The following is a 27486-nucleotide window of genomic DNA, read 5'->3' as shown; positions in this document are numbered from 1 at the left end:
AAGAAATCCGTAATCCCAACGGCTCCGACTCCTCATTCAGCACCTCGAGGGCCCCCAATAGGATGTCTAAAGTCTCCGCAAAGATGACTGCATCATCTGCAAAATCAAGGTCCGAGATCTTGACATTGCCAAACGATGCACCGCAACTTGATCTCTCCGACATCCTCCCAAAAATCCAGTCCATACAAGTGCTGAAAAGTGTGGGGGCAAGTACACATCCCTGACGAACTCCAGTAACAACTGGAAATAAGTCAGAGGCGGTACCACCACACTTCACAGCACTCTCAGTACCAGAGTAGAGTTCAGACATCAGATCGATCAGTTTCGGTAGCACCCCACGAAGACCAAGAATCCTCCAGAGGACATCCCGATTCACTGAATCGAACGCTTTACAGAGATCAACATAGGCTGCAAGCAGCCCCTGCCGAAACTCTCGTCTGCGTTCAGTGAGGACACGAAGAGCAAGGATACGGTCAATCGTTGACCTCTTTGGTGTAAAGCCTGACTGCTCTGGACGCTGGTGCTCAAGCAGATGGTGGCGAACCCTATCAAGAATTATCCGAGCAAAGACCTTGCCCGGCACTGAGAGCAGCGTCACCCCTCGGTAGTTGTTGCAGTCTTGGCGATCACCCTTCCCTTTCCAGAGAGGGACAACAAGGCCCCTCTTCCAGTCAGTTGGGATGATGCCTGTGTTCCAGGCAGAGCACAAAACTGCATGCAACGACGCGAGTGCAGCATTTCCACCAGCCTTGAGAAGTTCAGCATGGATGCCACAGATCCCTGGAGCTTTGCCCCGTTTCAACTGGTTCACCGCAGCCCGTGTTTCCACAAGCGATGGTGGACCACAGTTGATTCGAGGGTCAGCAACAGGGATTGTAACACCCTTGACGTCCAACTCGACAGCTGGGGGATCAGCCTGGTACAACCGCTCAAAGTAACCGGCCCAGCGGGCCTTCACTTCAGACTCCTCTGTCAAGAGCCTACCACTCTCTGCTCGAACTGCAGTGCTCCGAGGGATGGGCTTGGATGAACGTAATGCGCGAATTCCCCTGTAAGCGGGACGAGAATCACCTGTCCACAGGTGATGCTCTACCCCCTCACAGATTCCTCGCACATAGGCCTCCTTGTCCACCCTCAGTGCACGTACAGTTTTACGCCTCAGCTCCCTGAACAGCTCAGCTCTGCCATTCAGCCTGGCCCTGCGACTCTGGTCAATGGTATCCAGTGTCCCTTGAGAGACAAAATTCTTCTTTGCCCTGCGGTGAACTCCAAGGCATCCACCGGCAACATCAAGGACGGTGGTCTTGAAGGTGCTCCACAACTCTTCAGGACCCCCCAAAGCACCCAGACCCCCCAAGTGTCCACTCAGCCTGTTCGCAAACTCCTCAGCTACTCTCTCATCCCTGAGCTTGGCAACATCCAGCCTAGGCTGGGATGGTACCATTCTCCAGGATTTAAGGTGCAGCTTTAGAGTTGCTACAACAAGCCTGTGGTCAGTATTGAGGAACTGAGCACTCCGGTAGACCCTGCAGTTCTGGATCATCCTCCAACGACCGTCAATGAGGACATGGTCAATCTCCTTTGCCACACCGCCAGCGTTGGAATACCAAGTCCAGCGATGAGCTTGCGGGCGCTGAAACCATGAACCAGCCACCCTAAGTCCATGACTTCTTGCAAAGTCAAGGAACTTAGTGCTATTCTGGTTCATAGTTCCTGACCCATGGGGACCAACACACACCTCATAACCATCCCTATCAGTTCCAGTCGATGCATTGAAATCCCCCAAGACTAGAAGTGTATCTCGTCTGGGGCACTGATCAACCACAGACTCGAGTGTGGCGTAGAATGCATCCTTCACGGTAAGATCACTCGCCTCAGTCGGAGCATAAATAGAGACCAGGGAAATGACACCTAAGGAGTGATGAATCCTTAATCTCATAATACGCTCGTTGACCGGTGTTACCTCAATTATCATTGGGGTCAGCTTATTGGACACAGCTACAGCAACTCCTTGGGTATGGTAACCATCAGAGCGACCAGACCAATAGTAGGTGTAACCACCCACCATTATCTCGCCGCAATCCGGTCTCCGAACCTCAGAGAGAGCTGCAATCCCGATGTCCAAACGCTTGAGCTCAGATGATAACAGAGACAGGTGATCATCCTCTCTTAGGGATAGGACATTCCAGGCACCCACCCGAAGGGACCGCCTCAGGTTAACCCAAGGAGACCGCCGTCTGGTGGACGACACCTCAGCACCACTCCGACACACTCTCCCGCAATCTGACCCAGGGATGTTACCCCGTGGTTTCCCTCCTATCAAAGATTGGGGGTCCCGAAGGCTTTGCCCCAATCCCATCATCCGGTGAGCTGCCCTGCGAAGGGAAGCTGCACAGGAGGTACTCCCACGGAGTGGGTTTTCAGATTTTTTTGCGTTTTTGCGTTTTGCGGAATGAAGCGTTTTACGGTGGCTGGAGTGCAAATCCTGCCACCAACCTCCTAATAAGAAGTAACCCAACTGCAGGAGGACGTCCGCAGACACAGTTGGGCACTAGATATGGATGGCCGTTGGCTCACAAGGAGCTCCTCCGCCCTTTGACAGGTTTTGTTTTTAATCCTGCTGGGTGTCCATATCCAAACACCCTCCTCACCAGAAAACCTGGTGGGGGAGACGGTTTAGTCGCCGACAACCCGACCATGGAACAGGTTAGTACAGGTTTACATGGTACCTGTAGCAGGTCACAGATCGAACCTGACCTGACTCTATTTATTTTTTTTTATTTTACCCTCAATACATTTCACTTTTTACTGAATTATTAGTGTATATCAATATACTGACCACAACTAGAAACAATTAGAATGCAGAAAAACATACATTTACAAATTAAAATCTCAATCTTCACAATTTTCTCATTTTCCCCAAAGCCGGGTGGTGGCAAAATTGGTTTTCCATGATTTCAGGACTTTCCCCCCGGAGAATCCCTTAGGACTTTTTTTCTGTCACTCAGGACACATCCACGAATCAAAATCTGTTGAGTTTGCTTTTGTTGCAATTTGTGGGAGGTTGACCAAATATTTCTGCTAAAATGCCTGCACCTAAAATGCCGAGTAAGTTATCCTACCAAATTAGACAGATTTATTTATTTATTTTTTTAATCAAAGGCCGGATGTTGAAGCTGTGTAATTATTTCAGAACGTTAACCCGTGAAGCGATGAAAACCTGTGAAAGTGAGACGTGCGACGCCGATTTTCCTGCTACGGGCCCAGGCTCTCGATTTCGGGAACAACAAATAACCTTCAGCAACCGGCTTGGTGGATGTTTCGCCTGATTTTAAACGACGACTCGGAGTATTAGTGTTACGGACACGCGAACATACCGTGGGAGACACGGACGGACAGACACACGAACCTGCGACAACGTGCAGCCAGTCCGCACACAGACGCTCCGCCATGAACAGGAATGCTGTGCGCATGCGCAGAACCCTTTCAGCACCAAGGACAGCAGCCTGAGGACGTCTCTGTATTCATAATATAAATCGGGTGACTCGTCAAAAGGTTCGAGAAAACATTCCTTCAGAGGGGCTCGTAATGCTCGTTATGCTTTAAATTTCTGCTTCAATCATTCTGAGGAAAGGTCAGATCCAGAGGTCTGACATCTTGCAGGGGGGGGGGCGCTGCACCACCGAGCATCAACAACGTACATCCCTTCCTCGACACGATGAGGCGCTGTGGACTCATGCCGTGAAACCCTTTCTCCGTTTTCTCTTTTGAACACCGTTTAATCTGACATCTAATCACGAGAAACTCGCATGAGGACGCCATTTGACCTCCGCTATTATTACCAACCTGTGGCTGTTTGTCCTTGTTCCTTCCTTTTTTTAAAATGCTGAACGTCAAGCAAGGAAGCAGCACGTGGCATTCATTACACACAAGGAAATTCGACGCATGCGGAGGCCGTTCGGCCCATCATCCCACGTCAACACCGCACCGAGTTATCAACACCAAATCAAAACAAGCTAAATGCAAAATGACATCTTTTTGTAGTTTTTTTTTTTTGTGCTTTGTTTTTGTATTTCATTATCATTATCAGTATTTTTTCGTCATTTATCTTTCCAGGGGATAAGGCATGGCCGAAGACAGTCTTGGGTATAAAAAAAAATAAACACACAACAACCACACAACACCCCTTGATGAGACACCCCCACCCCCCCCCCCCACCAACAGCACTCCGTACACATGCACACAATCACCCATCAATGCTGAAACTACCTAAAAGTCCCATCAACATCCCTATTCCCCTCTATCTCCATAACTTCCAGGTACCTGTATAATTCAAATATAAACTTATCTACTGTTTCTGCTGCCACTACCTTTCCAGGGAGACCATTCCATGCATTAACTACTCTCTGAGTAAAAGTCCCCTGCATCACTACCGTCTTAACTCTCCTCTTCTTTACTCTCAAACTATGGCTCCTGGTCCTATCACTGTCTACTCTGTTCAATAATTCATCTGCACTTATTTTACTATACCTTTCATTATTTTAAACATCTCTATAATATCTCCTCGTAACCGCCTCCTTTCTATAGTATAAATCCTTGTCTCCTTCAGCCGCTCCTCAAAGCTGAGTCGAGCTAGACCCAGAATCAATGTAGTAGCCCTGCGCTGAACCCTCTCCATGGCATCTATGTCCTTCCTGAGTTGTGGTGACCAGAACTGCACACAATATTCCTATACAATGATAACACCACCTCTTTTGATTTATAATTGATCCCCCTCCTTATACAGCCTAAAACCCGATTTGCTTTACCTGTAGCTGCCCGGCATTGTGCTGCCTGCTTACCTCCCGTATCTATTACCACCCCCAGATCCTTCTCCTCTGTGACATGCTCCAAAATTACCCCTTGCATCCTGAAGTCTCTATTTTCATTGTTCTTTCCCATCCCCAACACCTTACACTTGCTCAGGTTAAATTCCATCTGCCAATCTATTACCCAATCTATACAAGCATCCATACTTTCCTGAATCTGATCACCATCCTCTCTGCTATCCACCTTACCTCCAAGCTTTGTGTCATCTGCAAATTTGGAAAGTTTACTCTTCATCCCACTATCCAAATCGTTGATGTAAATAATGACTAGTAATGGTCCGAGTACTGATCCCTGAGGTACACCACCACTTATATCCTCTTAGCAAGACATCCTCCCACTCACAGCCACTCTTTGCTTCCCATTACTCGAAGCCAGTTTGCAATTCAATTAGCTACCTGACCAACCACTCAACAAGCCCTCATCTTGGCTGACAACCTCCTATATGGTACCTTATTATAGTCTTTGGTATGACTCGTCTGGGTTTCGAACCACCGACCTCCCAGACTCAGCTGAGAATCCTTGGCTATCGCAGGTCAGACTTTGTGTCCAATGAGTGGTTTCTGAGAGAGACTCAAATGAGATTTGTTGCCTGCATGGTCCGTGAGCATCAGCTGCGGCTGTCTGGACATGTGGCTCATTTTCCTGGTGCTGATCCTACTCACCAGATTCTCTCAGCGAGGAAACCTGGTGAGCGGAGGAGGCCAATGGGCTAACTACGTGCCTCGTGGTTGCAGCAGGTTGATCAGCATCTCAACAAGATGTGGATGTGCCAGGAATCTGCCTGGGGATGGCCAGACGGAGGCCTCAGGAGTACTGACGGAAAGTGGACGCAGCGACGCGCTGCTCCGGCGCATGCTCCCATACCTGACCTCACCAAATTAAACACGTAAAATATTACGGGTATCATTGCAGCTCTGAGTTAACTCACGACTTTTCTCGAGCAAACAGTTTATAAAATAAACTCCTGCGGGTTATAAATGGGTGGACGGTCGGTGGCAGTGAGCACGTTTGAAAGGATCTCGCCCCGAGGGTGCACAGAGGATGGAGCTGACAGGCCAGTCATGTCGTAAAAGTCCTCAGAGGGTTGTGCTTTTGTATACAGCCTGTGACTACTGGTCGCATAATTTTCGGAAGTGCAGCTGTCCTGCTGATGCAGTGTCCCCATTATTAAGAAGCTGGAACTTATTTTGCCGACCTCAGAAGGATGATAGGCTGAGTCAACCTTCCTGGTCTTAATTAAACGGTTAAAAGAGGGTCAACCTCAAGATTTCATGGCATTATCTCAACCTGATTAGATCACGACTGTGATGGGCTGAATTATGTTGTGATGACAATCATCTCGGTGAGAGTCAGTGTCACATCTTAACCGTTAAGCCAACACCCAGCTTCCTCAGAAGGTGAAAGCCTTGTATCACCAAAGTATGCATAAGGACCCGAGTACATAGGTCAAGTTGTGTGAGACATGTTGAAGATGGGACTTCAAGCTGTGAAGGATAATATTACTTGAAGAAAAGGAGAGATTGGAGGAATGGGAAATCTGCCTTCTCAATAATGGGCCTGTGAGAATATGCCTCCTTTGAAGTGATCTCTGAGACAACAGCAGGGCAATATCTGAGAAGTACATTTGATGACTAGAGGGAGTTCAGCAAATTATGCCTCACTGGGTATAATATAAGAAGTGAAGCTGAATCTCCACCAACCAACATACAGCAGGGTGAAGTTAGTCCTTCGTAGTCAGGGAATGGGGGAGTTGCTGAACCAGTCCAGGTTCGCATACAGAAGATCCCCCGATTCCTCCTTTACTGTTTGAGTCGATTTTGAAATGATTTTCACCACTTAAACTCAAACACCTCATGAGAATGTGCCTTTCTCCCCTTTGTCTCCTCGGTTCCTTCTACTTCTACATTTTCCTCTCTCATTTTGACGCAAACTGTCGGTGCTTTATATATCTTCTGCAAACTGCCAGTGTCTCTTAAATCTCGAGTTGTTATCACTACCAAGGCCACTGCTGCCGCCGTTAGTGTCTTATCTTGTGTCGGTGTCATTGCCGAGGCCATTGACACAGCCTTGGCTGGTGTCATTGCAACCAACCAGGACATTCAACAACCAAAACAATTCCTTCACGAAATCACAATTAAATGTTATACTGGTCCATAATAGTATGTGGGTATGTGTGTATGTATATATGTAAGTATGTATGTATGTATGTATGTATGTATGTATGTACGGATGTGTCTGAACCTTATGGAATCAAAATGCTTGGCTGATCTCAACCAACTTTTGCATACATGCTCGGAGAACTCAGGGTAAGATTATGGGCATAAAATAATTCCTCCTCTCACACCCTCCTCTGACCCCACCCCACACCATCCCTCGAAGGTGGGGGAGACGACTTGCTATTTTCACCTTCAGACGGACGTGGCACTACATTCCTGCTACATTCCTTTGATCAGTGCTTGATATCCTCCAGAGGCCTACAGAGTTCCCAAAATCTCAACACTTGTGCCTTTTGAGCTCCTGGCCTATGAAAGGGCACATCAATTCACCCAAGTGTCTTGGTTCAAAGATCAAACAGAGAAACGTATAACTCCCCCCCTCCCAAAGAACCGATCTTTCATAATCATACAACTGTCTATGCACAAGCTCTCTTACCTGTTTCAGTACGGGAAATGTAGCTAAATAAGGGCTCAACAACAATAACTAATAGTATTAAAAACCAGAGGCACCACCAATTAGTACAGCTACTCATGCAGCAGGCAAGGCTCAGGTCTGATGTTTTGATCACTGATGGTCTTCACCTGGGACTGTGCAGGCATAGTGTGCTTAGTGTTAAGTATCCTGCCAAGGTGGACGTGGCAACACACGACTCCAGTAAGCACTTATTTAGACATAATGTCGTTTTCAATCATCCTCTTACCAATGACACTGGGTGTGGCCATGCATATGTGTGGGTGGATTGATCCAACAAGTTAAATAATTTTCACAAAAAAAACCTAAAAAGTTCCAAAGACAAAACGATAACGATTTAAATTGATGTCTCGATACCCACACGTAGACATGACCATGCAGTCGAAGAGTCAGACAATGAACAAATTAATCTGATAAGTCCTTAAATCATCACTGGCAATTAAGTTAGGGCAAATAACTTACTTTGTTGGCCCTTCAGATCAGATGACTTGAAATCTGGCTGTGTTCAATCTGCTGAGAGATAACATTATCTCTTTAATCGTTTTTATGAACATCAGGATCATACTGTATCCCGACGGCAATCATTTCACATACATTTCCGTAATACTCCCACTTGCACTGAACCATTACATGGGTATGAGGTTGCGATGTTTGTAAAACATAGAGAGAAACATTTATGGTGTAATGTGTATCATGTTCCAATGGTAATGAAAATCTAACTACATATATGTTGCCTTTTATATTATGTTTAGTGTCATCCAAGTCCTGGGTAATGTATTGTTGCATCAGAGGGGTGCGTTACCATGGTCGCTCTGAGTCAGAGGTCTTATCAATGCCTCTGTGGATCCCGAAATGGTGTTTATGATGTTCCTGCATTCAAAGTGACGAGGATTCCCCAATGTTCACCCAACGTTGGCAAAACTGATGATGTTCACACAGGAAAATAGGAAAAGGGAAAAACGTTTCTTTGAAATTCTTTACAATTAAAATGCTTTATTAAAGGTACATGGGAGAGGAGAGATGAGACGCTAATAAATAAATAATGCGAACAAACCAGGTGCTCCAGAGACAACAAGTCGGAAGGTGCAAGCACTTATGTACAATGAAAGGAAATAAAACACTAAAGCTTAACCCAGCTATGGTGCCAAAAATAAATACTGGGACTCGCACAGCAATGGGGAACGAGCGAAGACTTGAGGCAAGGCACAAGCTGGTTGTGGGTCCAGCATTGCCTGAACTGGTTGTGGGTTCATGCAAGCTGGTGTTGAACAAGGTGGGAGGATGGCGATGAGGGGAAATATGGTGATGAGGAGCGCGATGCTGCCTCTGCCAATGTCCGATTCCAACTCCAACTCTAACTCCAAAACCACAACCAGAACTCGAACTGTCAAACCAGAATGAGAACAAAAACAGAACTACCACACTCAGGCGTGGTTATTGCCCTCATAAACTTTGGCACCACCCTTTTTGGCTGCGCGGTCCATTTCTGTGGGTGTGTCACCACTGGGCCATCCCACACTACAGGGCACTGCCAATAAAAAAAAAAAACAGTCTTATGGCTTATTCCAAGGCTCTGCAGCCAATCTCGCCACCATGGCCAGCTGTCCACTTGCCAAACAGTCCATGCTGCTTTCTCCGAAACCGCAATGAGCTTCCCAGTTGTGCCTTTATGCCCAAGTCCTCACTCGGCCTCACTTGAAAACAGGAGGTTTTACAAAACAAACTTACTCCACACTGTCTTAATATAAGCGATGTGGTTACACGGTCTATGCTATTCTTACCACAACCTAACTGTCGACCCCCACCTCCTTCCACAAAACAGTCATTTTTCATTTCTCAATTTATTGGATATTTTTTACATTGGTCTAAGGCTCATGAAGGAGCATGTACTGTATATACATCACAAACAAGACAGACATTAGTACACATCATAATACTTGTATTGGATGGAAATTAGGACATAAGCAAGCAATGGACAAATACATATTTGTACAGTATATGGGATTTACACCTGGCCTCTTAACATCGTGAGCCCGTGATTCAGATGAGAACACAAGCAGGTAAAGCCCTAACACCTCTGGTTTCAGGCCTGATTGACCCACCCAATTTGGAGTAAAATTTACAATGCTTTTTCATGTTAAAAAATACTCTATATTGTGATGCTGTTCTGTGTAATGATTTAGAGATGCGTGTAGGTTTTTCTATACTACAGGAAAAAAAATGCTTTTTAAATATTATACAAGTTATCTGAGAGTTCTAGCTCTCCTGTATTAGAAACCCAACGTGGAAATATGAAGATTTTGTAAGATGCAATACAGAGGATAGAGAAGATAATCTTCTACAAGCAGATACTAACTTTTCTAAAGGGCAAATGTGAGAGGAGATTGGTGTCAGTGTGGAGGATCACTAAAATCTTGACTATAAAAGGTGCTGTGCAGCCATCTGTCTGAGTTCCACCCATTGGTTGGACAGTTTGCCTAACTCCACCCACAATTTCAACCTAAAAATCATTCGGCCACCATGTTGGTGCTAACTATTGATCCCCCCCCCCCCATCCTCCTTCAGAGCTGTCATATACACAGTCGACCTCCCGATAAATTCTCCCTTCATTGTAAAATGACCAAAACGACAGTTAAAAGGATTTTGAGCTGATAGGCATCACAGACCTTGTGAAGATATGCTTCAGCAATCGAGACAGCAGTCTATTGTTTATACACCGCCCAAATAACTATGTCCATTCTCTCAAGCAGGACCTTTCCTGCCGAGGTTATGTAGATCCTTACTGTTATTTCTGAGTATTTAGTTTTAAACGACTTGGTCAGGGAACCTATGTTTATTGGAAATGTCTTTGTTGAGGAGTTCCAGGAATCTAGTGACTTTGTGAAAGAAAACATCCATCATTATTTACTTTTCATGATGTGTATCTGTGTCTCAGGAAGAAGATAATTGGTTTCTGGTCTCATGGTCACTTGACAGTTGCAATTCCACGGGGTTTCTGCGTATCTCGTGGGATTGTGAAATGGACAGGGAACCGTGACGGCCCATGACATGCGGGAGCTGTTTCAATCGCGTTTTCTGTGAAGTCAGTGATATATTGATAAGGAAGGGGAAAGTGTCAAATATTCCACTGTATTGATGTGGGAATGATCGTTTGCTTTTATGAGTTGGGGGAGAGTGAGGAGGAAAGGACAGGGTTGGGGTTGGAGTGGAGGGGGGAGCAAAATGGGACAGAGTTGGGAGGAGAAAGTTGAGGTCTTGGGGGAGAAGTGATGACTTTCATTGGGGGGGATGAGGAGTTATAGTGGGAGGATGGGGAGTGGGCATGAAGGCTTGAAATGGGTTGTGAGGGGGAGGGTGGGGACTTGGAGTTGGGGGGAGAGCAAATATGGGACAGTGTTGGGAAGGTGAGGTTGAGGCTTGGGGGGGTGAGCACTTTCTACAGGGAGGGGAATTTGAGGAGTTGTGGTGGGGAGGGGGGTTTGATGGCTTGGAGTGGGGAGGGGATTGATACCCAGGTCGAAAAACCAGTTAAAACCAGTACACATTTTCAACTGGTCTCTATTGGTTCTAATTGGTCTTTAACTGGTCTCTATTGGTTTCAACTGGTACCAGTTAAATTCAGTCAGAATTCCAATTTCCCAGTTGAAAAAACCAGTAGCTCATATTTGTACCAGTTAAAGTCTTACTGGTTCCAGTTGATACCAGTTGCAATGTACTGGTCCCAGTTGATACCAGTTGCAATGTACTGGTCTCCCAGTTGATACCAGTTACAATGTACTGGTCCCAGTTGATACCAGTTAGTTAAATACATGTATTTCAACTGGTAATATATCACTCTATTCCAATTTCCATATTAAAACCAGTAAGAAACCAACTGGCTTTACTGGTACCAGTTGGCTACTGGTTTTCAACTGGTACCAGTTGACCAGTAAGCTACTGGTCTTTACTGGTTTTTTGACCTGGGTACCTTTGGGTTGGGAGGGGGAGGATGAGGACTTGGGGTTGGGAGGCAGAGCTTGAGAACTTGAGTTTTGGGAGGGGGGTTGATGACTTGAAGTCACACTTTACATTGTGTGGATTCCGTGGGTCACAACTAATGTACCATATTCTTGACAGAGTGTTGATGCTACCGAAGCAGTTTTTCGACAGAGATCATGCTGGGTGATTTTCCATGGCCTTCGCAGTGATAAGTCAGGGCAGGAATTTGGAATTTGGTCAGAGTGTCAGCGATAGCTCGCTTACTCTTTGTGAAAGGCAAAGTGGGGTCTTTAACGTCCACCAAAAGCCAATACAGGCAGATGGGTCCTCCGATGGAAGGCACACAAGTTGATGAAAGCCATGCATGTGAAACACCAGGATGACAGTTTGTAGCTGGATCGAGCTTCAAAACCAGGTTAGATAGCTTAAGGAGTGTGCATATACCTCCAGCCTATCTTGCCAGCCAAGAAAGCAATCATCGAGAATCCAAAAATGGAGAAAACTCCACGACCATACATGTAACTGCAAAAAAAATGAAGAAGGCAACATTTCAAAAATGAACCACATCTAAATGCAGTAAATGACACTATCCACGGTTGAGTATTTCATCAGAAATCTTAAATCAGAAAGCAAATTCACAATATCCTCTGCATATAAAAGTAGAACGAAATTTCAACTGAGAGCACCTCTACAGGTTGGTTAACGAACCCGGTGCGAGAGAAGATTGGTGCAAGTATGGCTGATACAGCAAAGAAGCGGCTTGCCAATTCAAAAATAGAGAACAGCTGGTTTCACGTTTCCGTCCATCCCTCGGTTCTTGAGCTTTAGCACAATTCAAAACCATGAGAAGGTGACAGTTTCTCTCCTGTGACACCTCGCACATCTTGAAATGACAGCAAAATTTCCCAAGGTGAGTGGAACATCATGGGAAAGACATACTAGGAATCATCTGGTAAATACTTGCATGCAGTTTGGATATCCAGCAAAAACCCAATTGGAAATTTTTTTGTGTCAAAATTGTGCCAGAACGTAATATACGTATGTGATCAATGCAATTAGTGCATGTGTAACAATATAGTGCTGTTAGATTACTAACTGCACCATATTTCAGCCTCTGTGGTTGCCGGTGATTAAAGATGTACAATTGAATACAGGGAAAGCCAAAGAAGCCAACGATGCCAGATCAAATCTGGGTAAGTGGCGATGCAGCCTGATCGGAGCCGGTCTGTGTTCTATTTCTAAACCTGGGAAAGTATTCCATGTTATTTCGATTTAGATTTTATTAAAACAACAATATTCAGTGATTACTGAATGTAAGTTTAGAAGAATCCTATTTTTTTAAGGAAAGCTTTTATTTATATACCACGTGCAGCCTCATTATTTTAACGAATTTCACCAAGGTGTTGATCATACAAATATTAAATTGAAGCCCAGTCGAGACAGAAACACAGACAAGTTCGACATGAATGAGGGTGGTAATAAAGACAGATTGAGAAAGAAATGGAGAGATTTGTGCGCAGATGCTCGCTTAGGTCTTGGCACGCCCGAACATGCCCGCGACTCCCCGCGCGACCCTGGCTAATGGCGCGCACGGCGCTCACTCTCGCGCCGCGACACCAGTTTCCATGGAACGAGGTGTGTTCTCACCCCCAGAGGCAAAGCGTGAAACGAGAGGAATGTCTTTGTCTTTGGGAAACGGTGATGGGTTATGGAGTCTGTATAATCAATCGGCTTGACCCAACGAAGCCGTATCTTTGGACCCTGCAAATATACCTAGGTCTCTTGTTGCACTTTTCTATCCCCGCTACCATAAAATGCATTGCACGTCTGGCAGCATGGCGTGGATTCATAAATCTTCCTATAGTTACTTGTAATTATGTACAGAAAGTTCGAACGACTATTTAAACAACATTTTCTCTTTTCGTCCCTTTCATTGGCAACATGATCTTGACGCCGGCTCGCTGTGCACCTGCGGTTCTCGTGCTGCTCCACTGCCTCTCTGTAGAAATTGACTCGATGGCGGAACCGTCTCAACAATTGTACCCATTTTGGACCTTCAAACACGCTGTGCTCTCTATTGACAAAACTCATGTCAGCCGGCAAGAGAAAAATCATTGTAAAAATGGACCCTGTAATTCTCCTTGTCTCCGCAGTTCAAAAGAAATACAAGCCGATCGCTGAGAGCCACGCGGGTGCACCACTGCGACCATATGATATGTATATCTAAATCATCATTGTTTCACGTATTTATAACAAGTGATTGTTCCACTCGGCGTGGCGTGTTGGGAGTTAATTGTTATGCTGGAGATGCTCCAATGCACGATGGGTGAAAAGAAACGGTTATAATGAGCAAATGCTGCAAGTGTTACATCAAGCGGGAGGGCCGAGGGAAGACGGAGTGAGAGGGTGAGAAGGAAGTGCTGAACAATCGGAGTTTGTGAAAGAAATGAATAAATAAAATTGGGGAGGAAGTATAACATTAGGACAATGATACAGGTAAAGAGTATCTGTGAAATAAGATTCGATATATTTAAATAATTAAACGTCCATTGTGATCTACTAGACCTCAAAATAAATTGTTTAGGGTATAATATGAACCACTGAAAGTTAGGCTCATGAGGAGCTTGTACATATGTATAGATATATATAGATATATATATATATATATATATATATATATATATATATATATATATATATATGACATGCAGAACAAAGACATTAGTAGATATCAGTTATAGTATATATATATATATATATATATATATATATATATATATATATATATATATATATATATATATATATATATATATATATATATATATATATATATATATATGACATGCAGAACAAAGACATTACTAGATATCAGTGTACCTTTACATGAACGATAAGGATATTGGTAAAGACAATGGACAATGGTTAGTAAGTAAATGTTTCCTCCTTACTAATCATCCATGCTTACCTGAAGATAAAGCACAGACACAATGGTCTCATTTGGGTCCTTTGTTAGTTATTAAGAGCTGGAGGAATAGCAGTATCTTTATAAGCATTTAAAATCGAATATTTTACATTTTTTCATAAATTATTATTGTGATTACGATTCGTACCAGACTTGGTGGTGTTATGGTGTTTGCTCTGAATCTGGGAGGGCAGTGGTTTAAAACCCTGGCCAAATCATACCAAAGACAAAAAAAAAACGGTATGTGCTGCTTCTTTGCTTAATGCTCAGAATTTAAAAGGATAAAACACTGACAAACAACACTGAGAAGGCAATGGTAAACTCCCCAGTGTAACCATTGTCAAGAAGCTGCTTTGCAGCATCAACACTCTGTGAAGAGTACAGTCCATCCAAAAATAAATATATTTCAATAACATTATTACTATTGCTGTTTTTATTCAGTTGCAACAGAGGATTGCAACAAGGTTGTAGGTTTATAAATGTCATTGCTTTCCCAGTGTTGGTAGAACTCTGAACTCAGGCAGTTTACATAATTGGACGGTCCCTCCCTTCTCCATGATCCCATGGTTCCTCCCCTCTTCACCCCCTTTCCTCGCAAACCCAGCCCAATCTTCCTTGCCCCAAAGCACATAGCAATTGCTCTGACAGCTTTTCCGCAGCCGCTGTGGAAGCTCTAATTGTTATAACGGCGGCGACACTTGTCAGGAGGGAATAACATCCAGGCAGCAATCTATAACCGCTTTACCTGCCTGACAAAACCGGCTCGTGGCTGAGAATAACAAATATATGTATATACACTCAGTGTACAAAACATGAGGAACACCTTCCTATCATTGAGTTTCACCACCCTTTTGCCCTCAGAACAGCCTCAATTTGTTTGGCATGGACTCTCCAATGTGTCGAAAGCGTTCCACAGGGATGTTGGCCCATGTTGACTCCATTACTTCCCACAGTTGTCAAGTTGGCTGGTCATGGATCTCTACTCTGAATAGCTCATTCAATCTCATCCCACAGATGCTCAATTGGATTGATATCTGGTGACTGGGCAGGTTACTGCAGTAAGCTGAGTCCACTGTCACGTTCGTGGAACCATTCCTGGACAATCCCAGCCTTGTGGCATGGGGTATTATCCTGCTGAAGAAGATTCAAAGGCACATTCACAGATGGATACACTGCTGCCATGAAGGGATGCATCTGATTAACAATGATGTTCACATATCCTGTGACATTCAAACGTTGCTCCACTTTTATCAAGGGGCCAAATGTGTGTCATGAAAACATACCCCACACCATCACACCACCACCACCAGTCTGCAATGTTGACACATGGCATGATGGATGCATGTACTTGTGTGGTTTTTCTCCATACCCTAGTCCTCCCATCAGTGTGAAACAGCAGGAACTGGGATTTATCAGACCAGACTATGTTTTCAAATCCTCCATTGTCAGTGTTTTTGTTCCTTAGTCCACTGTAACTACAGGTTTTTGTTTTTTGCTGAAAGAAGTGGAACTCTGTATGGTTGTCAGCTGCCATACCCTATTTATGTCACGAGACAAATGGTACATTCTTTTATGGGTCTTTCGGTACTAAAGTTATACTGGACTGTCAGTTGACTATCTGTAGTCTATCTGTTGGCCTGTACAATTCGTGTCCACTTCCTTTGGCTTCTTTCATCAATGAGCTGATTTCAACCACTGGCCCACTGTTAGCTGGATGTCCTTTGGGTGGTGAACCATTCCTTATACACACGGGGAAACTGTTGAGCATGAAAAACCCAGCAGCATTGCAGTTCTTGACACTCAAACTGGAATGCCTGGCACCCACTACCATATCCCATTCATTCAAAGGCACTTAAATCTTTGGCTTGCCCATTTACCCTCTCAGTAGCACACATACACCATCAATATCTCAATAATCTCAAGACTTAAAAATCCTTCTTTAACCTGTCCCCTCCCCTTCATATATACACCTAATCTGCCTATTTCATGGAAAGAGTATAGACGAGGCCAATTTCTGAGATATGTGACTGCATAAAGTTCTGAAGGCATTTTTGAGGAAAAGCTGGTAAACAACCTTTTCCAAAGGATTTGACAGTGCTAAAAATGAATATTTTGTTTACCGAGCTGAATTTTGAATTTTTAGTATCAAAATTATCAAAAAACAAAATGGCAGCCAAGCAAAATTTCAAATGCCCATAACTTATGAACGAGTGATGATAAAGTCATGATCTTTGTGTCTAAGACCATGTTTTTTGATAGCTATGAATGTGCTGAACACATCAGATTAACAATTGTGTAATTCTGAAATGCTGAAATCACTATTTTAACACTCCGGTCAAGATAAGGGACAAATAATGACAAAATGTATGTTATACAATTAGGTTAAATATTGCTAGTCTGGCATAACATGTATTATTTTATAGGGGCCACAGTGGGAAAGTGGTCTATAGCGCTGGCTCACGGATCACAGGTCTCTGACCGCCTGGGTTTGAGTCCCACTCGATCCAGTGTCAGAAAGTTTGTCGATTTACTTGCCGCAGGTCGGTGTTCTCCCGATTTTCGGGTCTTCCTCCACCATTCCCAAACCAACTGCCTCGATATGAGTGAAATATCCTCAACTGAGGCATAAAGCAATATTAACCTAACCTAACCTAGTATTTTATAACAGTTATTAATACCTATAGGTAGGCCTACATTTTCGTTATTAATAATAATTTATGTTCCATATTTATTTTCAGAGCAAAGAAGTCATCGACCCAGTCGTTAGCCTGAAGCAATCAACGCCAGTATCTATTGAGCTGTGCATCATTTGTCAAGAATCCAAACATGATGCATTATTCGATGCAACGTCACAAGGCCTCAACTCCATGAGGGATGCCACTGCAGCAAGGAAAAAGTTAAGGGACGCCAAGTACAGAGATGCAACAGACAGACTGACTTCAGCCTTCAAAGCTACCTCAGCACCAGTACTGGTATGGCATAAGTCATGTTACGCTGTGTATACAAGCAAGGAAAAAATTCAGTGATTAAAGAAACAGTATGGTAAGACCTTACATACACACTCAGATGGTCATGCATCTAATGCCCCACACTGTACATCTGCAGGCTTGCGAAGCCAAACAAAGCCAATAGACTGGCAACTCTGCATGTTCTGTCAGGGCACCAGCATGATGCAAAAGACATGCACTGTTATGACCAAGAACATGAGTAACCAAATTCTGTCAGCTGCGAAATATGTCAAAGCCAAAGTTGAAAATAAGTCTTTTGATTTAGCCATGGTCTGGCTTGGGCAGGAATTGAGGCACTCAGCAGATGAAGGTCATGTTTTGGAGCTAGAACGAGTTTGGCTGCACTACAAAAAATTGGCAGATGAAGCAGGCATCGAAATTCCAAGATCCTTCATGAGCCACCCATCAACATTCCAAGAAAAGTTGTCAACTCTTGTCAATGATGTCTATGAATTTATTTTACTGCATGACAACTCTGCATGTGGTAAACAAACAATACTTCTGCCTGTAAAATTCCGCAATATCCCATTCTCTGAGTGGTATGATCAGGATTTGGATGATGAGTTGACAACTATTCCTGTCTTCAAACCCCCAGAAGATGGCTTTCTCTCCATGGTTCATGTTGCACTAAAACTACGATTAGATAAGCTGTCTCACCCTTCATACAATGGAGTATATGTAAGCGAAGAGGCAGCAATAGATTGTGTTCCACCAAGTGTGTATATGTTTATCCGTCTCTTGTTAGGTGGACAGTCACTATTGGAATTGGATTCTGATGAACATAATGATGAGGTGGAAGATGAAGAGGAGGACGCACACAAAAGAACAAGGGTGCTTAGTATTGCACAGGACCTCGTCTATAGTGTGAGTGGGGGAAAGAAAATGACTCTGAAACATGTTGGACTTGGGTCAACATTGCACCAAGCAACTCGGTCTAAAAAACTGGTAGCAATGTTCCATAATGCTGGTCACACTATCAGCTACAAAGATATACTCTGGATTGGCACAGCATTGGCTGAGAATATTGTGTCATATGGATGCACAAAGGGATGTACATCGCTTAATTGCACATGCAGAAAGTCGAAACAGGTATGCACCAGGGCTTGCAAATGTGCAGATAGTAGCATCATGTGTAAAAACAAAATGGACTGAGTTTAACACATTTTGTGTGATGGAGCACAGTTACATTCGACTGTCTGCAATGTAATTCGTTGCGAGTGAATAAATTCTGACATAGTAACATTACAATCATTATTTTGTGAAGATGTTCACCAACAAATATAAAATTAAAAATTTATTGAAAATGCCATATGTGTTACATGATCAGTTTTCGCATGGTTTTCTTAACAAATCAGTTATGATTACTTAATTTTAATGTCTGGCAATGTAATTCTTACTGGTTTCACCCATATATATATATTGAATATAATTATAATCTGTTGTGTTCAGTGCATTCATAGCTGTCAAAAACATGGTCTTAGACACAAAGATCATGACTTTATCACCACTCGTTCAGAAGTTATGGGCGTTTGAAATTTTGTTTGGTGGCCATTTTGTTTTTTGATACTAAAATTCAAAATTCAGCTTCGTAAACAAAATATTCATTTTCAGCATAGTCAAATGCTTCAGAAAAACTAGTTTACCTGCTTCTCCTCAAAAATGCCCAATGCAGTCACATATCTCAGAAATTGGCCTAGTCTAGTAGATGTTCTTTGTGTTTTATACTCAGTGGAAACAAAAAAAACAAGTATAAACTCCTGCATGGGATGAGTGTGAAAAAATTCTGATTACCCAGGACTCGAAGCCAAGGAACTCAACACTTATACATTGAAAGCCCACTGAGATATTGAATCTCCAGATTTCCTCAGAATTTTCTCACACTAGCACTGCAAGCTTAATGGCCGACGTTTTACGTGCCTGCAAGGCAGACCCCATGTAGGTTTGTGGAGGACTGTAGATGAAGGTGCAGCTGTGGGTGACGGTGTATTACAGATTAAACCTAATATAGAAATTTACTAAACAGTAATTGAAATGACATATGTATGTACATATGTATGTATATATATATATATATATATATATATATATATATATATATATATATATATATATATATATATATATATGTACATTGTTACTATGTAATTATAATTCTTGACCAGGAGCAGGGATATATATATATATATATATATATATATATATATATATATATATATATATATATATATATATATATATATATATATATATATATATACATGTATATACACTACATGCCAAAAGTATGCAGACACCCATTCTCATTAGTGGGTTCAGATATTTCAGCCACACCCATTGCTGACAGGTGTATAAAATCAAGCACACAGCCATGCAATCTCCAGAGACAAACATTGGCCTTAGAATGGGCCAGACTGGAGAGCTCAGTGACTTTCAACGTGGCACCGTCATCGGATGTCACCTTTCCAACAAGTCAGTTTATCAAATTTTTGCCCTGCTTGAGCTGTCCCGGTCAACTGTAAGTGCTGTTATTGTGAAGTAGAAATGTTGAGGAGCAACAACAGCTCAGCCATGAAGTGGTGGGCCACACCAGCTCACAGAACGGGACCGCCGAGTGCTGAAGCGTGTTGCGTGAAAAAATCGTCTGTCATTGGTTGCAACACTCACTACTGAGTTCCAAATTGACCCTGGCAGCAACGTCAACACAAACACTGTTTGTCAAGAGCTTCATGAAATGGGTTTCCATGGCCAAGCAACCACACACAAGCCTAAGTTCACCATGCACAATGCCAAGCGTCGGCTGGAGTGGTGTAAAGCTCACCACCATTGGACTCTGGAGCAGTGGAAATGCGTTCTCTGGAGTGATGAATCACGCTTCACCATCTGGCAGTCCGATGGATGAATCTGGGTTTGGCGAATGCCAAGAGAACGCTACCTGTGCGAATGCATCGTGCCAACTGTGAAGTTTCATGGAGGAGGAATAATGGTCTGGGAATAAAGGTCTCGGGTTTTTCATTGTTCAGGCTAGGCCCCTTAGCTCCAGTGAAGGGAAATATTAATGCTGCAGCATTCAATGACATTCTAGACGATTCTGTGCTTCCAACTTTGTGGCAAGTTTGGTGAAGGCCCTTTCCTGTTTCAGCATGACAATGCCCCCATGTTCAAAGGGAGGTCCACACAGAAGTGGTTTGTAGAGATCAGTGTAGAAGAATTTGACTGGTCTGCACACAGCCCTAATCTCAACCCCATTGAATACCTTTGGGATGAATTGGAGCACTGACTGTTAGCCAGACCTAATCGCCAAACATCAGTACCCGACTTCATGAATGCTCTTGTGGCTGAATGGAAGCAATTCCCCCCAGGGCAGCAATGTTCCAACATCTAGTGGAAAGCCTTCCCAGAAGAGTGGAGGCTGTGGTTGCAGCAAAGGGGTGAACCAACTACATATTAATGCCCATGATTTTGGAACGAGAAGTTGGACGAGCAGGGGTCCACATGCTTTTGGCCATGTCGTGTATGTTGTACAGAGAGTAAAAACACACAGCCGAAAAGAATAAAATAAAAGGACGGAAAATAGTATTCTTCAAACGTCAGGATTTTGACAAAGAATCATATTCTTTTGGGCTGAGTGTGTTTTTACTCTCTCAACAAAATGTCTCCTGAGCTGTCTATTTTTAATCATATTGTTACGGTTCTCGGAACCGTATGCATTCAAACATACAGGTGCCCCGAAGTTAGTTATGCCGTTAAGTGTATGTGCAGACAGAATCCCTCCTTGTGTGCAGTGGGCAATCAAAGGGGTGCATTGTAATGTTTTTTTTAGCTCGGGTAATAAATTTTTATTTCCCCTCTTATGGAACCACGGTACCTTCCGAGCGCTTGCAGCCTCAGTTCACTGGCTACAGCGTACCACTGTCCACCCGCTGTCTACAGAGACTCATTTGTCCGAGGCAAAATCTCCACGTTCGCTGTTCCAGTTCCATCTCGGCTTCCCCAAACATACGCAACGTGGCTGCACCGTCATTCACCTTCCCCAAACACGTGTGGAGTAGGCGGGCCTCGCCAGTGCCTGGCCGAAACCCGCCCAGAAGGGGCAGACCCATGGAGGCCCTGTCCAATCAGGGCGAACAGTGGTATCGGCTTCACCAAGGCTCCTCCCTGCTGAGGGAGGTCTATAAACCATGACACCATCCTCAGTCTTGAGTTATTTGGGGGTCATTTGTTCAGTTCTTTGGGGGGTCGTTCGTTCAGTTATTTGGAGGTCGTTCGTTCTGTGCTTGGAGGCCGGAGTTGGTTGGAAAATGAAGGGGTTACCGCTGCTTGGCTCTGCTCACGTCTCGCCCCGACGGCCTGACTACTGGTCCCGGCCCACTCGAGCTACTCCACAGACCCGAACTCTACACGGGCGGCTGTAGACCTGACTGCACGACTGTTGGCAAGTGCCGCACCACGGAGCATTCCTTTCCCCGAGACTCAGGTTCTCGAAAGAATTGTGACCTCAACTCGCCCCCCTCCCTGGCTGCAAAAGTCCATTGCCTTCAACTGGGTTTATTTTGTCCGAGTGTGTGTCTGAGGATGTGGTGCCAGTCTAATGAGTAGAAACTGGATAAGTGTTTTCGATCATTGTAAATCTGCCTGTGTATTCCCACGTAAGTCTCCTCTGTGTCTTCTTTAATAATTGCTGTAAATTGTCGCACTACATCTTCTTTCTTTCCCCTGCATAACACCCCAATAAACCTGTTTCTGTGCCACATAAATTTCCTTGTTTATTAAAATAAATCATTGTAGAAATGTTCCCAGTTCGTTTCTGTCCTTTCTTTCATTGGTCCAGCATGGTTTGGATCTGAGTTTTAGCTGGGTCTTTGTTCCCGTTAATCTGCTCATCCTAGCCGGCACGGCTTTGGCAGTTCCGCTCGACTGCACCCGAACCGGAGTTGGTAGTCGGTAGTTGGAACTGTACTGCAGTCGGTAGAGTAACCCGGTATACTACACCGTGTGGTTAATTTGGTAAATTGTTTCCAGACAAAAAGACCCTACACTATGCAGTGGAGGTATTGGCGTCCACGGTCGGTTAAGCGACCCGCCGCGTCACGGAGTTGGCCGTGAGCTACAGCCTACAATTCCGGGAGTCTGGTGGGAGACGACGTAACTTCCCCCACCTTGCGGTCATTCTCGCCACTGGACCCCGGCCTGCAACAATATATATATATATATATATATATATATATATATATATATATATATATATATATATATATATATATATATATATATATATATACGGATCTGGAAACCATTTGCATTCAACATACAGATGTCCCAAAAGTCAGTTATGTCATTAAGTATATGTGCAGTCAGATCCCTTTCCTTTTGTCTCGTGGGAGGAATCAAAGGCGTGAGTTGCGATTTCTTTTAAGTGAGGTTATTAAATTTTTACATCCAACGAACCCTCCAACGAACAATCAACAACCATTCCATTCCCCATCACGATCCACTTCCCACCCGCTGTCTCCAAGCACTCTGACTTGCCAAGGCAGGGTCTTGCAGCCGTTCCTTGCCGCTTCCACCAACATTCCTTCCACAAACGTTGTAACTCTTGCATGACAGCCTGTGCAACATTGATACTGTGACTCGTCAAGTATGAACCCACGTGGAAGACTGGCTGAGGTTTCCCGGCAGGGGGCGTTGCAGTGTTGATACTGTTACTCGTCGAGTGTGGGCCCGCGTGGATGAGTGGCTGGAGTTTCCCGGCAGGGGCCAAGGCCCCTCCCCGGAAAGGTGGGCCGTAGGACCTGTCCAATCAGAGGTGGACAGTGAGGTGTGTTTACCAAGGCCCCTCCCCGCTGAGGGAGGTCCATAAATTCCCGAGCACTCTCTGAGGCAGGTAGTCTTCTTGAAGTCTTGGGGGGTCTTTTTCAGGTCTTGGAGAGTGTTTTGAGGTCTTGGAGAGTCTTTTTGGGGTCTTGGAGAGTCTTTTAAAAGTTCTTTTGAAGAGTTTTTGGTGGGCGTCGAGGCGGCGAATGTGTCCCTTCGACCTTTATAAGACTCTCAGCGCGGGGGGGGGGGGAGGGGCCACCCCGAAGCGAAACATCATCACCTGAATCGGGCGCTCCAATTGGCCCCGACCCCTCATGTGGCCCGCTAAGTTTGGCCGGAAAACGCCTCACTTTGTTTCCGGCAAGGTCATCTCAAACAGTGGCAATATTCCACTCTGACCTCACGACATGACACGAATCGCCCACACCGAAATTGGCACGCGCATCATCCTGCAAAACCCGCCGGGCCATGCCCTGGCGACTGGCCGAAGGTCCCGCATGCCCGCTCAGGTGCATAACCAGCGCAAATCAATGTGCCTGCTCCGCGCGTGCCAACGCGGCCCGCACCTTACAACACTCCCCGGCTCAATCGCAACTTCGCTGGCTGTAGAGACGAGAAGACGTTCACCATCCATGGAGAATCCACTGCTGCCAGTGAGGGCTGAAGGAACATCATAATGGATAAATCCATGCATGTTTCGTGAGCGGTGTACATGTCTGCCTTCCAGCACATTCCATACAGTGCATGCGGTTCGATCATTACGCATGTGGTCAGCGCTCGCGTTCGCATGACTCTGCTTGCATGTGCACGGGGCGAACACCGATATGGGTCAAATATTTGGTTGAACAGGAACGCACCATTTTTATCCCGCACACCCACATCCTGCCCAAATTGGCGTGGAGTCACCTTTATCGGCCTCCGCACGCATTTCGTGCAGCGTGGGCATCGTGCTGGATGTGTTTCCTGTGTTGTGAAAAACACCATTCGTGCAGCCTCTTTAGAGGTATTCATTCGTATGCCATTTTAATGCAACCGGCAATCTTCCCCAGATCATCGGAAGCTCGAGTCGATAATCCCACACTGCAAAGTGCACTGTATGACTCGCTGCACACGTTGTGTTTTGGGCTCGCTTGGGAATGAGGGCTCTGCGCTGCCAATGCCTGCACGTCATCGTTCCTTGCTGTGGCGGTGCCGCATGCGCTGGCCTCCCTGAGGGCACACCTCACAACAAAGGCACACGTGGCTCAGATTTACCTCAGGAATAATCAGACAAAAAGAAGAGTAGGGACGAAGTGAAGAAAAAATGATACATGCAAACGTAGCTCTGAGATCATTGCAACGCATGCCCCTGTTATCCCGCAAGACAAAAGGGAAGGGACTATCTACACGTATATTAATGGGATAACTGTCTTGGGACCACTATTTGTTGGATGCATGCGGTTCTGAGAACGACAACAATACATACACATATGTTTGTATATGAATTACTAAAAGTAGTTAGACACACATATATATAGCTGTCTCGAGCCTTGGTTTGAATCCTGACACAGCTATAAACTGTCATCCCGTTGTTTCCCAGGCAGGTCGATTCATCAATGTGTGTTGCCGTCCCTCGGATGGACGTGAAATAGGAATCCAGTCTGCCTGAATTAGTTGATGGACGTTATAGATCCCCTGGTTTCCTTCACGAAGAGTCGGCGAGATATTGCCGGCACCATGAACAAATTCCAAATTCCTGCCATAACTACTGCTGGAAAGGCAATGGCAAACCATCCAGGACAACCCTTGCCAAGAAACTGCTTCAGCAAGACCGATGCTCGATAACAGCTCGTCGTATATGTGGGTGTGTGTGGGTGTGTGTGGGTGTGTTTCAAAAACAAACACAGAGAAAAAAATAATAAGGAAAATATAACGTGCTTATTGCACGAATCAATTGGCGCGAAACGAAAAGAATGGGATTTTGAAGTCACGTGACCACCGAAAACAGGAAAGAAATATCAAACCATTGGAAGAGAGAACAAAAGAAGGAGAGACGATACAGTTTCGTTTTTTTACTTGACACAGAAGTTCTGTTCAAATACCATGGAAAATGTGCCCTCGTCCAGAAATGATGATACCATGTAGGGTATAAAGCATTCAGCACCACTGATAAATACCATTCCTTCTCGAAAACGTTGCCTGGCCGACTCTACAAGATCGGAATCATTGGGGCTGTTAAAAGATAAGAAGGAAAATAAGAGTACACTGCATATACCATGGACTTACCATACCAAACCATTGAACACCATACATCCGCCAAAGGATAGCATTCACCATATTTTTTAAGGGTTACAAGAAGTCATCACCAAGGATGATGCCTCATATTAAAACCAGAGTTGGTGTCAAAGCCACCCAATGCTCGCCTGTTTATACATTTATCGTTTTTAAAAGACTCGTCGAATAATTAATATTTTTTTTTATAAAGCATTGCAGTGAAGTCTGATCCAAATAATTTTAAAGCAATATATGTATTTATATATTGTAATCATTAACAAGAGCGCAAGTGAGCACAATATACGCCCGAACAAGAAGGTAAAAAAGAATTGTGCTACGACATGGAAAACAGCATCCTGGTTGCCATGGCAACCACTTTATATGATGAACGTATGTCGCGACACACCGTCTCCACAGTCTGTACCTATCTACCAGATATGAAACGTGAAAGTTGAAAACTTTTGGAGTTAGAGTGCGGACAGGAACGGATGGGAAACAACAACCACTTTAGATGACGAACGTATGTCACGACACACCGTCTCCACAGTTTGTATCTATGTACCAAATATGAAACGTGAAAGTTGAAAACTTTTGGAGTTAGAGTGCAGACAGGAACGGGTGGGAAACAACAACCACTTTAGATGACGAACGTATGTCACGACACACCGTCTCCACAGTTTGTATCTATGTAACAAATATGAAACGTGAAAGTTGAAAACTTTGGGAGTGAGAGTGCGGACAGGAACGGATGGAAAACAGCATCCTGGTTGCCATGGCAACCACTTTAGATGACTAACGTATGTTGCGACACACCGTCTCCACAGTCTGTACCTACGTACCAAATATGAAATGTGAAAGTTGAAAACTTTGGGAGTGCGGACAGGAACGGACGGACAGACAGACAGACAGACGGACGGACGGACGACCGGTATCATATAATACGCCCCGATATATATATATATATATATATATATATATATATATATATATATATACATTAGAAAGGAAAAAATAACTTTCAACAAAAACTTTAACATTTTCACGCTCACGCTCATGCCGGGGGTATCGCTATAGCTCTCTGTTCTTCGAACAGGCGAGCTAAAAAGGGGATTTACTAACGAAACTTGCTATTTATTTTCAGTAATTAATTTTCCAACCATTTAAGCTTCCAATTAAAATTCATCCTTATTTTCTATTTTCATCTGATTTTCATCTCCCTCGTATTACGGACATGGTGATCAACGTAATACAATGTATTCGACACCACGTGCATCACCTAACCTGAGGAACATCTCAAATAACTCGGAATGTTTCTCAGATTAATGATCTGTCTGGTTGTTCAGTGTTCACACTTGCATTGTTGTGCTGAACCTCTGCGCCAAATCGCAAACAATGAGGTTTTCAATTTCGAATATTTGTTTCATTTTCACCAGTGACTCGTTCAGTGTTCTATTCGGTGCAAAGCAGGTGAGAACATTTATTACACACGCAGTGTGTTTTCAAACATCGGGTTATTTGGACTTTAGTGAACTGTCAAGAAGATTGATGTTTAAAGCTGGAGCAAGAATAATGAACCCGAGATGTGTACCACGGCAATGTTGGGCCAAATGACCACATTTCCTTGTTTGAAGACGGTTTCTCCTTCGTCTCATGTTGTCATTTTTTCCTATGATTTTCAGATGCACACACATACATAATATATACACTGATGAGCCAAAACATGACCACCTGCCTAATATGCTGTTGGTCCTCCGTGTGCCGCCAAAACAGTGCCGAGGCATGGACTTTACAAGACCCCTGAAGGTATCCTGTGGTATCTGGCACCAAAACAAGAGCAGCAGATCCTTCAAGTCCTGTAAATTGTGAAGTGGAGCTAGCGTGGATTGGACTTGTCGGTCCAACACATCCCAC

At 44.2% G+C, this 27486-nt stretch overlaps 1 protein-coding gene across 1 annotated transcript in view; it reads right to left on the bottom strand.

The window, feature by feature from the left end:
* Positions 1 to 3505, bottom strand: part of LOC147016877 (F-BAR domain only protein 2-like) — a 106338-nt gene extending 102833 nt beyond the window's left edge. Inside the window, exon 1 of the mRNA XM_085846011.1 lies at positions 3410 to 3505. Within this exon, the coding sequence (XP_085702137.1) occupies positions 3410 to 3473 (64 nt within the window). The 5' untranslated portion in view covers positions 3474 to 3505. The remainder of the gene's footprint in view (positions 1 to 3409) is intronic.
* Positions 3506 to 27486: the final 23981 nt, after the last annotated feature.

Source organism: Eptatretus burgeri, chromosome 11 (genome assembly GCF_056783735.1).
Source record: "Eptatretus burgeri isolate ZD-2024b chromosome 11, Ebu_testis_v1, whole genome shotgun sequence".
In the NCBI taxonomy this organism is placed as follows: domain Eukaryota; kingdom Metazoa; phylum Chordata; class Myxini; order Myxiniformes; family Myxinidae; genus Eptatretus; species Eptatretus burgeri.
The sequence above is the reverse complement of the archived record's forward strand: the minus strand, read 5'-3'. Positions and strand labels throughout refer to the sequence as shown.